Source organism: Meleagris gallopavo, chromosome 2 (genome assembly GCF_000146605.3).
Source record: "Meleagris gallopavo isolate NT-WF06-2002-E0010 breed Aviagen turkey brand Nicholas breeding stock chromosome 2, Turkey_5.1, whole genome shotgun sequence".
Taxonomy (NCBI): domain Eukaryota; kingdom Metazoa; phylum Chordata; class Aves; order Galliformes; family Phasianidae; genus Meleagris; species Meleagris gallopavo.
In genome coordinates this window covers 3,160,006-3,173,410 of record NC_015012.2, presented here as the reverse complement: position 1 = coordinate 3,173,410, position 13,405 = coordinate 3,160,006, and the positions used below count along the sequence as shown (strand labels likewise).

The window sequence follows — 13,405 nt, the reverse complement described above, 5'->3', positions numbered from 1 at the left end:
TTTTCCCCATTCATTTCCTTTCCCCCCTTCTTTGTGTTTGTTGGTCTGCTGCTTCCTGGTCAGAGATAAGATCTAGAGATAAGACCGTTACTGGTGAGCATTGGCTTAGAAATCCAAACTGAACTTCTTAATGTCAGCAAAACGGAGGTGTATTAAAATGCCGTACAGAGAGTTGCAGAACACTGTACCTAGCTTTGATCTTCATAGATTAGATAATAGGCCAGGTGGTCTGCCAGGCACTGGATGCTGCATGAAGTTTTTTTTTCTTTTGGCACCGTGTCAACTATGAAGCTGTTCTTTATTTTAGAAGCGCCATATAAAGGATTAAAGGCCATTATGCTCAGGATTTTAATTGTTAGAATGTACTGGTTTCTTATTAAGTTAATCATTCTCTATTTTGGAGTTCTCCAATTAAGGGCACTGATGGAGACACCTACCTGGTGTGCAATGTTGTATGATTTGAGTATTGACAGTTACATCCCAGAGAGTGTAGCTAATTTTAAAGACAACATGATGTTTAAACATGTTTCCAGATTCTACTCTTAGTTCCTCATACATTTTTGAAGTGTTAAATTGATGATCATGTTATCAACCTCCCTAAATGTATTTTTCTTTGTTTACTTTATCTGGAGGAAGTCTTCCCCAAACCCAGATAATACTGAGTGGCAGGGAATATGGAGGGATTTAGCAAAAATCTTAGAGGGATGGGGACACCTGTGTAATCCTGAGAACCTAAGTAAGTATTTAACTGAGGGATGTTGCTGCTTAGATAGATCTCAGGTGATTTGACTTATTTGGGGCTTGGCTTGTGCTTACCAAGCTTTATATAATACTGTCTTGAAGAGAGAAAGAGAGTTTCTGAGCTGAGATCCAAGCTGAAAGGGCAAGTTGCTGTGTTGAACTAGAGAGAAAGAGCACTGTAACTGTGGAACCTGTTCAATTACAGGAGGTGCCAGTATTGGTGTCACTTGCCACCATGCAAGGACAGAAATGGAAACAGGTGTCATTCACATATAGAATGGAAAGAAGAAGCGGAGGAAGTAGAGGAAGACCCAGGTAAGGGGCCCTGTACAAAATCACCATTGCTGAGAAAGGTAACAGGAAAACTAAAAGACAAGAAGAGGAGAGTGAGGAGGAAGAGGTCACCGTTACCACTACTCATCAACCTCTGAAAATGACTGAAATCCGAGCTTCGAGAAAGGTGTTTTCATGGTGCCCGAATGCAACTGTTGTCACCTGGTTGCTTTGGTGTTGGGACACTGAGGTCAGTAGCATGACCCCTTGTTGCTAGATGATAATGAAGCTCACCAACTGGAAAGCATTTCTGAAGACTCAGCTATTGGCAAAGGAATTGTGGATGTCTGTACAGAGCTGCCACCCTCTGGGAACAAGTGTTATTGGCCGTAAAGGAAAGATATCCCTTCAAAGACAATCTGGAGCCTGAGATGAAGAAATGGACTACTACTGAAAAAGGTATCTAGTGTTTGAGGGAAATAGCTCCTGTGGAAATGTTGTATGACCCCAAGTTTGTTCCTAATAATTTGTGCCAAGACGGTGATCCTGGGAGAGTTAGGAGTACATCAAGTATGTGGCAGAAACTCACATGAACAGCACCAGAAAAATATGCCAGTGCACTAGCAGCAATGTCTGGAAGGTACGAGGAACAACAGAGAAGGCCCCTAGTGTTTGAACTGATTATTATGCTTCAAAACTTGGAGTAACAGTTACCACTGTCTCTTGTTTATATTTAAGCCATCTTGAAAGTAACAGGAAAACTAGATAAAGTGGAGAAGCATCAGGACAGTAGACTGGAAGAACTGTCTATTTGTGATGAACCCGTGGTGGTACCATTAGCACCTGATGAAGATCAGGATGATCAGACCAGTCTACTGAAGGAGCTGATCAAACTGATTAAAGGTGATGAATCCTGCTCCTCACCTGTATCATCAAAAATCTCAGCTATTAGAGGCAGACATCTTCCTGCTCAAGCAAATGACAGTAGTAAATCTGTGTTGCGTACTGCATTGTGGAATTACTTACATGAGCATGGGGAAGAAATGAAGAGGTGGCATAAAAAACCCACTCCTGTACTACGAGCACAGGTGAGAGAATTACAAAGCAGATCAACCACCATTGTGATCAGTCCAGTTACTGCGGGTCCTGATCATGACTCACAAGAGAAGAAGAATGCAAGTAACAAATAGAGGAGCCCTGCCCTCAGCTGGAGGGGAGGAAACAGGTAATAGTGTATTGGACTGTGTGGATTTGGTGGCCTGGCACATCAGACCCACAAAATATGAGGCACTGGTAGACACTGGTGGACAGTGCTCTCTGATGTCCTCGAGTCATGAGGGCATTAAACTGGATGTTTAAAGGGAGGGTTTCCTCCACCCAGCATGCCACTGGTGCTACTTGGAGTAAGTGGATTGCACTATTGCAGTGAGCTCAGATGGGGAAGTTCTGTCATCCAGGAATCCTAGAGGTGATCAGGGACTGGCCTGAGGGTAAAAAGTTTGAAACGTCACCAAGAGAAAAGATATTTTGTGCTAAAGAGGCTCCACCATACAATGAATTACCAGAAAATGAAAATAAATGTGCCCTGTTCACTGATGGATCATGTTGTGTTCTGGGGAAGCATCACAAGTGGAAATCTGATGTGTAGAGCCCCACATGATAAGTTGTGGAGGCCAGTGAAGAACAAGGAGAATCAAGCCAATTTGCAGAGGTAAAGGCTGTCCAACTGGCCTCAGTTGTTGCTGAATGGGAGAGATGGCCAATGTTTTGTCTTTTTACTGGCTCATGGATGGTGGCAAATGCCTTCTGGGGGTGGTTACAGCAGTGGGAATGAAACAACTGGCAATGAAGGGGTAAACCTATTTGGGATGCTGAACTATGGAAAGACATTCCTGCCCAAATAAAGAATATCGTTGTAAAGCATCATGTAGATGCTCATGTGCCCAAGAGTTGGGCTACTGAAGAACAACAAAATAACCATCAGGTAGATTGAGCTGCCAAAATTGAGGTGGCTCAGATGGACTGGCAAAGCAAGGGTGAGTTATTTCTAGATTGGGCCCGTGAGACCGCAGGCCACCAAGGAAGAGATGCAACATGTAAATGGGCTAGAGACTGACAGTGAACTTAACCTGTGCAATATTGTCCATAGTTATTCATGACTGTGAAACATGCACCACAATTAAACAAGCCAAGAAGATGAAACCTCTCTGAGAGGAAGGGTGATGGCTGAAGTGTAAATATGGGGAGGCGTGGCAGGTTGATTATATCACCTTAGCACAATCTCACAGTCGTAAATGTTATGTTCTTGCCATGGTGGAAGCAACCTCTGGGTGCAAAAACCCCGTGCTGCCCGAAACAGCATATTGGGTCTGGAGAGGCAAATCCTGTGGCGACATGGCACTACAGAAAGAATTGAGTCAGATAATGGGACTCATTTCAAAAATTCTCATGTTAATACTTGGGCCAAAGATCATGGCATTGGGTGAATTTATCACATCCCCTATCATGAAGCAACTTCTGGTAAAATCAAACAATACTGTGGGCTTTTACAAGCTATCAAAAGCAATGGGTGGCAGAACATTCAAGCTGTGGGAGAAGCATTTGGCAGAAGCCACCTGGTTGGTCAATATTTGAGGATCTATCAATCGAGATAGATGGTCCTACCCAATCCAGCTCCCTACATACTGTAGAGGTAGATAAGGTCCCTGTAGTACACGTAATGAGCATGTTTGGAAAAGCAGGTTGGGACTTTCCAGCTTTGGGAAAGGGCAAACCTCTCTATGGAACTGTTTTTCCTCAGGAACCTGGATCCACTTGGTGGGCGATGCAGAAAAACGGGGATGTTCAATGTGTACCACAAGTGGATTTGATATTGAGGGAGTTCAGTCAGGAATTCCAGTATGTATGTGTGTGTGTATGTATATATAAAAGCGTGTGTGTGTTTAATGCATATTAATTATTGTTTGTTTGTATATGTATTAAGCACGATGTAATGATGTGGAATAAGGGGTGGAATGTTGTGGTTTTATGATTTTTGTTATCAGTATTTCACATCATATAGTGCACTGGGAATCTCAGAGAAGAAATGTACTACAGCTCCCAGAGAACTTTGCTTTTCCGTTTGATGGGAAAGATAAAACACTTTATGTCACAGGTTTAGCTCTCTTTGCTCCCTTGCAGATCAGACTAAGAACCTTTTCAGAAACTCTCTCATTTATTTGATTTATTAGCTTAAATCCTGATTAATTTGGTTGTTGGTTTTTGGGGTTTTTTTTGTTTGTTTTTGTTTTTATTGTAATTAGTAAGCTAAGTTTATTTTCCTCCTCAGATCATTACTGCTGTTACTGTTCCCCTTTCATTCCCTTTTACTCCCTTTTTTCGACTTTTTTCAAGTCCTGTGGGCTTGCTGTCTCCCTGCCATGCATACAGATCTAGAGATAAGACTGTGACAGAAATACTGGCAAGTGTTACTGCTATGAGGATTGTAATACTGTGATGTTTCCCACAGTAACATACATTACCTTCTGCACTCCACAAGTTAACCTTTAGTATTTGTTGCAATGAGATTTGATAACATTTTCTCTTCTAGGTGTAAGCAGCGAAAGATGAGTCGTGGTTTTTCAGAAAACAATAACTTTCCATATGACAACAATCAAATGGTTTTGGATATGATCCTTTGTTCCCTAATTGGTGTTTCTCAGCCTATCAACTGGGACAGCGTGGCAAGGCTAGTTCCTGGATATACATCCAAGGAGGTGAATTTACTAATAAAGAGTCTGTATACTTTAAGCACTATATGATGAAGAAGATAACTTCTTTGGGAGGGAGGTAAATTGAATTTAAGGGAGGTTTTTTGTTGTTGTTGTTTTTTAATAAGTAATTTATAATCATAGAACTGAAAACTTTGAGCAGTAGATTGAAGAAAAAATCTGTTTGTACAGAACACTGAGATTAAGAAACACATTCTGCATTTTATTTCATTAAGGCTGGTACAGAATAAGAATAAAAAATTTTGGAAAGTAGAAATTGAAATTGGAATAGCAAGTGAAAACTTATGATGTATTTAAATTTATCTGGCTAAGATTATTTTCATGGAAAGGGTGGCAGTACCTACTAACTTGTAGCTTGTAGGTTATGAGTTTGTGATTGACTTTGTAATTCTGAGTAAGAGTTCTTACTGTGAAGGAGTGCAGGTGTCTTTCTTACTTGGTCTTAGAAGATATGGACTGTTCTTTCTTTGGTTGGATAGAAATCATAAAGTAAAATAATAGGAATTTTGAAGAAATTATGGCTAATTTAATAATACTTCACAATCTTTAGATTTAAAAAAAAGCAAACAACTAGCTTCAAAAAGAGAATTTAAGCACTCCCTTAATCTCCCTTTTGAAGATTAGGCTTAAAATCATATGCCTTATGAAAATAAAGATTGAAACAGGTTCCATCATATATTTTTTTTCCTGTTAGAGTATGATCAAACTGTTCATGTGCACAAGGTAATACAAAATACAGTATCTGCCTCAACTTAGAATTATTAAAAATGTACCAAAAGCTACTGCTTCATTGTCCTATCATTTATCTTGTGACAGTGTGCAAAAAGGTTTGATGAACTAAAAAGCACTGGAAATTCACCTGTTGACAACCAGTATAATCCCTTGATGGCTGCTGGTGAGAATCCTGTGGAAACTTTAGCTGTGTACATCAAATCCTCCTTGCTTGACACACGGACAGAGTTTCAGGACACTGCTATTGGGCAGGATTCCATTACCATAACTGGTATGTTTTTAATTGTTCTGAAATATATTGGCTTGGGTCATAGTCAGTGTCTGCATCCTTTTCCATCTTGAGTGGTAAGTCCTCCCAGGAATAGTCTTTGTCTTTGAAAATGAAAAGTTAAGCATAATTAATAATGTGTACAGGAAGTCTCTCAGTTAGTTTATGTTGAGGCAGCGGATATTTTCAGTAGCTTGCCTTTCTGAAAGGTATTTTTTGTGGGAGCACATAAATGATGGAATCATGGAATCCTTAGAGTTGGAAGAGACCTTTAAAGGTTATCTAGCCCAACTGCCCTGCAGTGAACAGAGACGTGCACAGCTAGATCAGGTTACCCAGTCCCTGATCCATCCTTGCCTTGGAAGTCTCCAGGGACAGGACATCAACCCCATCTCTATTACTGTATTAAATATATGTGTGTGTATGTGCGTGTGTATATACATATAATACAATATATTAATATATCAATAAATACATATTATATATATTATATTATTATATTATTTCACAGTATTTTTAATAATGTTCCAGTGCCTTACCACCTTCACTGTTAAAGACTTTTTCCTTATATCCAACCTAAATCGTCCTTCTTTAAGCTTGAAGCCATTTCTGTCACCTCAGACTCTGCTAAAGAATCTGTCCCCTTCTTTCCTGTAGGCTACCTTTATATATAGAAAGGTCATCTCGCAGTCTTTCTTCTCCAGGCTGAACAGCCCCCGCTCTTTCAGCCTATCCTTATAGGAGAGTAGTTCTGTCCCTTGGATTGTTTTTGTGGCCCTCCTGGACATGGTCCAACAGGTCTATGTCTCTCCTGTACTGAGGACTCCGCATCTAGACTCAGTACTCCATGTGAGGCCTCACCAGCACAGAGTAGAGGGGCAGGATCGCCCTGCTGGCCACTCTGCTTTTGATGCAGCCTGGGGTATGTTTGGCTCTCTAGACTGAGGGTGCATTCGACCCCATTGTCAATGTTGTTGATGAAAATACTAAAGAGTATCGGTCATCGCTGACCCCTGTGGGACACTGCTCATCACTTATCTCCACCTAGACATTGAGCCATTGACCACCACTCTGGACTCAATCCTGCCGCCAGTTCTGCATCCACTGAACAGTCCATCTATCAAATCCTTTGGCTAAACCTTTCTGTTTAGGATTTTTGGTAGAAGGAAGATTTCCATTGTTTTGAATCCCCAATGGTGCATTGTAAACTCTGCAAACATTTGCGATCACAGTAAGCTGTGTTATTAAAATAACTTGAAAGCTTTGTGTAGAAAAGCTGCAAAGACCCTTGAGGTCAAACTCTCCTTTCCCAGCAAAAGGCCCTGTGCGTGCTATGGTACTTAATGGCAAGAAAGACATGTAGGAGTTAAGAACATAGTCTGATTACTTTTTGATGCTGGATAGTTTTGTAGTGCCATACAATGTGTCTTAGTGAATTATGTATCTCAGTAATATTTTGAACAGAAGAGGATCATTCATAATAGTCGTGCACTTATTGAAATATTTCATTAAGTATTTCTACTGTAATTAACTATTTGATAGTTATTCTCTGGATTTCGTTGTCTTCTGAGATGTTTCAGATGTTTTCAGCATGTTGTAGAACTAGGCAAATGTGTTGCATGAGAAACTTGCTTTGCTGGAGTAACGAGTGAACTATTTCTGTGTTGCAAGCTGAAAAGCTAGTGAAGTATCAAATAAAACGCTCTCTCTTATAATGTCTTTCAGCATTGGTTTCTGGTTACTTTTTTTTTTTGCAGAAGAAATGCAGCTGTTTGACCTTCGCTGGAGAACAAATGTTTTTATTATAGCTAAGAGAGATGACATATGAAAACTGTAAATAAAATTCATAGACCAGGATTGCTTTTATTAGCTTTCAACTTTTTACTTGCTAAACACAATACCTGGGACAAACTCTTCTTGCACCTACAGGTGGCTGCTTAGAAGATCATTAGCTTCCTAATAGGTAGTTAACTCTGCTCATAGAGCTCTTTAGACATCTAGTGCATATTTTTTTTTTAACCGTTTAATACATGTAAGAAGTTATAATGTACTTAAGTACCCTAATGTTTCCTAATCAAAAGTAGCATGAGAGATTCTGTATTGCTTTTTCCTACCACATTTTTTGTGACTTGAATAAATTATTTTTTGTTTATATATAACTTCTTAATATGATTTTTTTTTGTCACAGGTTTGTAGTGAATTCACTTTCTTAGTATTTGTGGGGTACTCATATATTTCAGAATTAAGGATTTGAGAAAAGTCCATTTGCAAATTGTTTTTTCATTTAATTACTTCCTTATGTATTCACATATACGTATTTGTATGGGCAAAAATCTTGGACCTGTTTGGATTCGCTTGTAAATGTGGGTAATAGCAAGTAAAAGTAATCAAATCAAATTCATTTTGAATTGGATTTTGTACTTGTTTGAGTGATAAAACATTATTTAGTTTTCGCTAATTACAGGGCAAACTGTTGCCAAGTCCTTCTGAATGGCAGTAAACAAGTATAGTAAACAGACTTACCTAAGTTAGTAGCTTTCAAACTTTGAGCCATCTGTAAGCTCTGAGAGAAGATGGGGAAGAAAAAACAAAATAGAAACATGGTGAATTTCAGTTAATCTGACTGTTGCAGATTCTTGACAGCATTATTTCCTTTTCTTCATTAGATAGCTTCACTGTGTCCAAAATAATTTCATAATATTTACGAACAAAACTCTTCCATGTAATTTTTTCCACAGACCTTTCCTTTTAAAATATTCATTTTACCTTGTGTTCAAAATACAGACTTCTACCTTGGCAGTATTTCTGATAGCATAGGTCACATGCTTGCAGTTGAATGGCTACATTGAAGGCTGTGGCTGACCCTTCCAGGGTCTGTCCAATAAATTTCCCATTTTATTGACTACCTTTCTTTGTTTGTGGCATTATTGAGGCTTGGCTGTGCAAGACGGTAGGCTGTATCTTTGGAGAAAGCTTTGTTCTGCATTTGGTGTGATACCTAATTGTCCAGAAGGTATAACTGTTGCATTCTGAACTGCATAGAGCTTTGAAATCATTTATTATCATTCTGCTGTTGTAATGTAGTCATAAGTTAAGAAGAGCTATCTTAGTCTTCAGAATAGTTCAGTCTCCTCTATTACGTGAGAGGGAGAAGGTGCTTCTGGAATCATATGATCTTTAAGGTCTTATCCAAACTAAGCTATCACAGTAGAAAGAGTTATTCAAAGTGTGAAGCTGGGGTGTCTTAGCTCTTGATGCAGAACCCAATGGGTTTATTGACTAGACCTGGTAGCCTTCAGTTTTTTGTATCTGTTACGTTGCCTGAGTGTGTTTGTGAGGAAAACATTTGAAGTAGAACTCAGCTTCCCTTTATGCTTGAAATAAGCTGCGTAATGGAGGTCCAGGAAGACAGAGATTTAATGCTCAGCTTTTTATGATCATTGTTTTATCCCGTTGGTTGCTCTAATCCACGCATTTATGAAACTTACCAAAAAACACATTTACAGAGACTTCTATGCTTTTGTTTGGAAGCAGCTTTTTTTTCAGAGCTTTAAAAAAAATAAGCGTGGATAAGAAGCATTGAGACAGGATTGATCTGACTTCGTAGCCAAGTGTCTGTACATCCTAGCAATGCTGCTGATCTACATTTCTGTTTTACAGTATTCAGAGGAGGGATTTGGATTATCTAGTAACCCTTGTGGTAACACAAATCTGTTGCTTGATACTTAATATTGGTCTGCAATGGAAGCTGTAGTTCCATTGGATTTTCAAGATACTGAAAAGCAGGTCAGGCATTTTTTATCTAATGCCGCCTTCTTCTCCTTACTCTTAAGGAAGACCCAGCACAACCTCCACAAGGAATTGTTCTTCAGAATCTGACAAAGGTCCTGTGCATAAAGATGAAGAAAGCACTGATGAGAGCCAGGGGTAAGAATGTCCTTGTGTATTTGTTATTTGGAGGATTATAATGCTGACAGAAAGTTGTCTAAAGTTCTGTTCTACTATCACAGTGAAAATGACTAGGACCATCCTGGAAAGATCTATAAGAAATTCTGAAGCTTTCTCTTGCAAAAGAAATGTTAGGGATTGTCTTGAGAACTTAGGTGCCAGGGGGTGACTTGTTTATGAATTTGTCCCTAGTGTTTGCCTGAAAATGATTGATCATTGCAGTGGTAAGAATAGGAAACAACCTGATTTTTAAAAAGGAGTAAATAAAGATTGATGCTGAATGACATTTAACTTTAAAAAACAGTTATGTTCTGTGAACATGGGTTTGTCCTATTCATGAGACAGATGGAAAACTGTAACTGAAAAATGCGAATGAGCAATTTTACTGTCCATTCAATTAGCCATGCACATCCCATTTTCCGTACTGTATGAGCACGTTTAGAGTAACATGTTTGACTCATGCGTAAGCGTAGCCATCTTTCTCTGGAGGCAGCGTAGACTGATTCTAGCTTTTACTATAATAGTCACTTTAATGTAAAATAAAGCAGCTTTAATTTCTACTGATGAAAGATATTACCATATGTTATTGTCTTTTGTGCTTCAGTAGGTTACACAATTGTATCTGTGTATTTTTTCACTAAAATGAAAAAGTGAGAACAAATAAGCTCTTTATATAATTCAAGTAGCATCCTATAACAAACTAGAGACAAAATAGGGGAACTGAGCTCAAACTTTTTTCTGCTGATTCTGAACTTTTAAATGGTTCTGTTAAATGGATCACGTGTCAGGGGACACGTTTCTGTTTTTCATCTAGTGTCTGACAGTACTTTTTATTAATAATTAATAACTGCAATTTGTATTCCATCTGTTAATAAAAGCAGCGACATCAGTATTGTAATGTGTGATCCAGATTTGGAGGTGAGGTCTTTTGAGTTTTAGCTTTCTAATTGGTCCTTATGTGTCCTTATGGTCCTAATTTGTTTTGTGCCTTACTTTCCTTTTGAGGCCAAATATGGTGATACATGTGTGTGATGAAGCAAAGAACCTCAAAGAAGATTTTGTATGTCCTCGAGATCTTTTGATTTCCGAAATGAAATACTTTGCTGAATATCTATCAGTGGATGCCCAGCGCTGGGAAGAAGTGGACATTTCAGTGCACTGTGACGTTCACATCTTTGACTGGTTGATAAGATATGTTAAAAGGAACACCAAAGATGGTGAAGCTTATGAAATCCCTGCTTTAGGTAAAATAAAATATGTAGAGCATTTGTTACAGTATCATTTATCTTCCATTAGTACAGATCATAATGTTTTTGCTACGGTTCAGTCACAGTCTCTTGTTTCTATCTAACAAGTAAAACTTTTCAGTTAGAAAAATGTTGCGGAAGCAGCTCTTAATGCTAACACTTTTGAGGAGACATCCTGGTGGCTGAAGTGGTGAAAAAAAATCTGACGTGGTGTGAGATCTGATGGTTTTAATCAAGGCTCTTCAGACCTCTTCTGAACAAAAACAGAGTGGAAGTTTTACAACAATGATGATTGTTTTCTTAGGTTTTGTTTTGTTTCCCTTTTGCTTCCCAATTGTACAGTTGCAGTTTTTTCTAAAATTTCAATGCAATTTGGTAAAGCAGTAGAAGAACTTTTCCTGTATTAATTTTGGGCATGTTTTTAATATACAAACCTTTCGTTAACATTTCTTAAAAGCTATGAACAAAACTTGAATATTGTCACAATAAATGCAGTTACAGAGAGCAAAATCTCACCTGGATATGGTGGCTAGTAATGGAAGTTAATCTTTCTGTCGAATTGCTTAGTCGCTGTATCCTTGTGAATGCACTTTTTGCAGTCTTAGTAAATTGCAGGTGTAGTTGTGTTCTGGCCACATGGATGTTAAACAAAAATTTATTTCATAAGATGGGAAACATTCTACAAATTGGAAGATGTAATAATGGGTTGATTGGTAGAAAACTCTTGACAGATAAATTCTAACTATGCCGAGGGAGGGATGTGATATTACCAAAAGAATTCAAGTAAAAAAACAAACTTTTTTGTTTGTTGCCTTTTAGAACCAGCAAATGTCATATCAATTCTTATTTCTTCTGAGTTTTTGAAGATGGATTCATTAGTAAGTATTAAGAAAGAAGGATTCTGTACCTTAAGGATGCAAGTAAAATCCAAATACCTATGCTCTTGCTGTTGTATAAACAGATTATGAGAGATGGAGTAAGAGCATTTTGAGGTTTTTGTCACCTTTCTAATTTAAAACACCTAGTATTTGCAGAATCTCAGCGAGGACATAGAAATAACTTCTGCAAACTTTCTAAATGTGGTAGTGGAATCCCGGATTTGCCTTTTGATGGCTGATTGAAACAACATCAGAATCTGATTTACAATGAGACGCTTCTGCAACTTACAATCTGCTTCAGCTCTGTGTAGTTTGTCTGTTGGCTTGTTTGTTAATATTTTTGTCAAGATCTGTCATTAAGGTGACCTACAATTAAATACATAGCAAGACTAGCTATTTAAATTGAGATCCAGGCAATACTATATGTAATGCATACTATGGTTCTCTTATGCAAGCAAGTGAAAGTTGTTACTGAAAATGAAACATCTGTGCAGTTTTCCAGATTTCTGTAGAAATTTTTAGGAGGAAAATGCAGAAATTGATTCACTCAAGTTAATTCATAGTCTCTTTAAGGTGAATCTGAGACTTGCTTTCTGTTTTTTAAGAGTACCTGAAATAGTTGTTTAAAATACTAGATGCTATAAAAAAAGAAAAAGAAAGAAGAACTTGAAGTAATTAGTGCACTTATTTTGAGATATCTTTGTTTAGAATTCCTTATGTTATTTTTAACATTTTTGTTTTTTCTAGGTAGAAAAATGTATTCATTATTGTCACAAAAATATGAATGCTATTGTAGCTACGCCTTGTAACATGAATTGTATCAATGCTAATCTTGTTGCACATATTGCTGATCTGTTTACTCACAATGAACTGGAAGAGCTGAAGGACAAGAGGGATAAATTTAAAAGGTAACCTTTTGCTCTGAAATACACTACTGAAGTGCCATAGTACTTTTGAATCATTTTTCCAGAATATCTATGACAGTGTAAAGTTGGAGTGATACATAGGAGTATACACTGTAGGTGTATGTGTGCGTGTGTATCTTTAATGCAGAATATGAGCACGTTACTTCAGAGTTTAATATTAAAATTCTGAGCAAAAGAAAAGAGTTTTTATAGGAGACAAGAAAAGGCTGCACTAGGAGTATGAAATGTACAAATTATTCATGAATTCTCACATGGAAGCCAGGATTGGGGTAAGGAACCCTTTGTCATATGGTGTGCTCCTAACTTCTGTAATTTGGTTTCAGCATCCTGCAATCTCTATTGTGGAAAATATAACTTAGGATGGCTGGAATCTTGAAGAGCTGTGATGGAGTATCTTTTCAGAAAGCATATGATAAGGACTCTGGCCTAGCCGTTGTCAAGAGAAGGCCAATTATTGGAGGGCAGAGTGACAGACAAGCGAAATGAAAGTAAAAACTTATTTTAATCAGTAACAACTTTCAACTTTATAGCTATCAGAACTGATCAGAACTGAAGTTAACTGTAGTTTTACAATAAAGATCTTCTGTTCAGGGTAGATGCTGGTAGCTTACATTGGCCAAAA

The 13,405-nt window shown here is 38.0% G+C and overlaps 1 protein-coding gene across 5 annotated transcripts; it reads left to right on the top strand.

Moving 5' to 3' along the window:
- Positions 1–223: 223 nt before the first annotated feature.
- LOC104909479 (uncharacterized protein KIAA1841-like) lies at positions 224–13,405 on the top strand. Of its 5 annotated transcripts, none has more exons than XM_010706367.3 (8): positions 224–1,056; positions 4,604–4,769; positions 5,601–5,787; positions 9,618–9,711; positions 10,738–10,976; positions 11,799–11,857; positions 12,605–12,765; positions 13,107–13,405. In XM_010706367.3, exons 1-8 carry the CDS (start codon positions 977–979, stop codon positions 13,135–13,137), a joined length of 1,017 nt encoding a protein of 338 aa, XP_010704669.1. In that variant the 5' UTR covers positions 224–976; the 3' UTR covers positions 13,138–13,405. The 5 variants fall into 5 exon arrangements, with proteins under 5 accessions (XP_010704669.1, XP_010704670.1, XP_019468047.1 ...); XM_010706368.3 differs by having other exon boundaries at positions 232–1,473; XM_019612502.2 differs by having other exon boundaries at positions 232–2,102.

Coding starts and splice junctions, on each gene's coding strand:
- LOC104909479 (XM_010706366.2), top strand. CDS start 3,734: ATGAGCATGTTTGGAAAAGCAGGTTGGGACTTTCCAGCTTTGGGAAAG. Junction 5,788..9,617: donor GGATTCCATTACCATAACTG/GTATGTTTTTAA, acceptor CTTACTCTTAAG/GAAGACCCAGCACAACCTCC. Junction 9,712..10,737: donor AGCACTGATGAGAGCCAGGG/GTAAGAATGTCC, acceptor TTTCCTTTTGAG/GCCAAATATGGTGATACATG.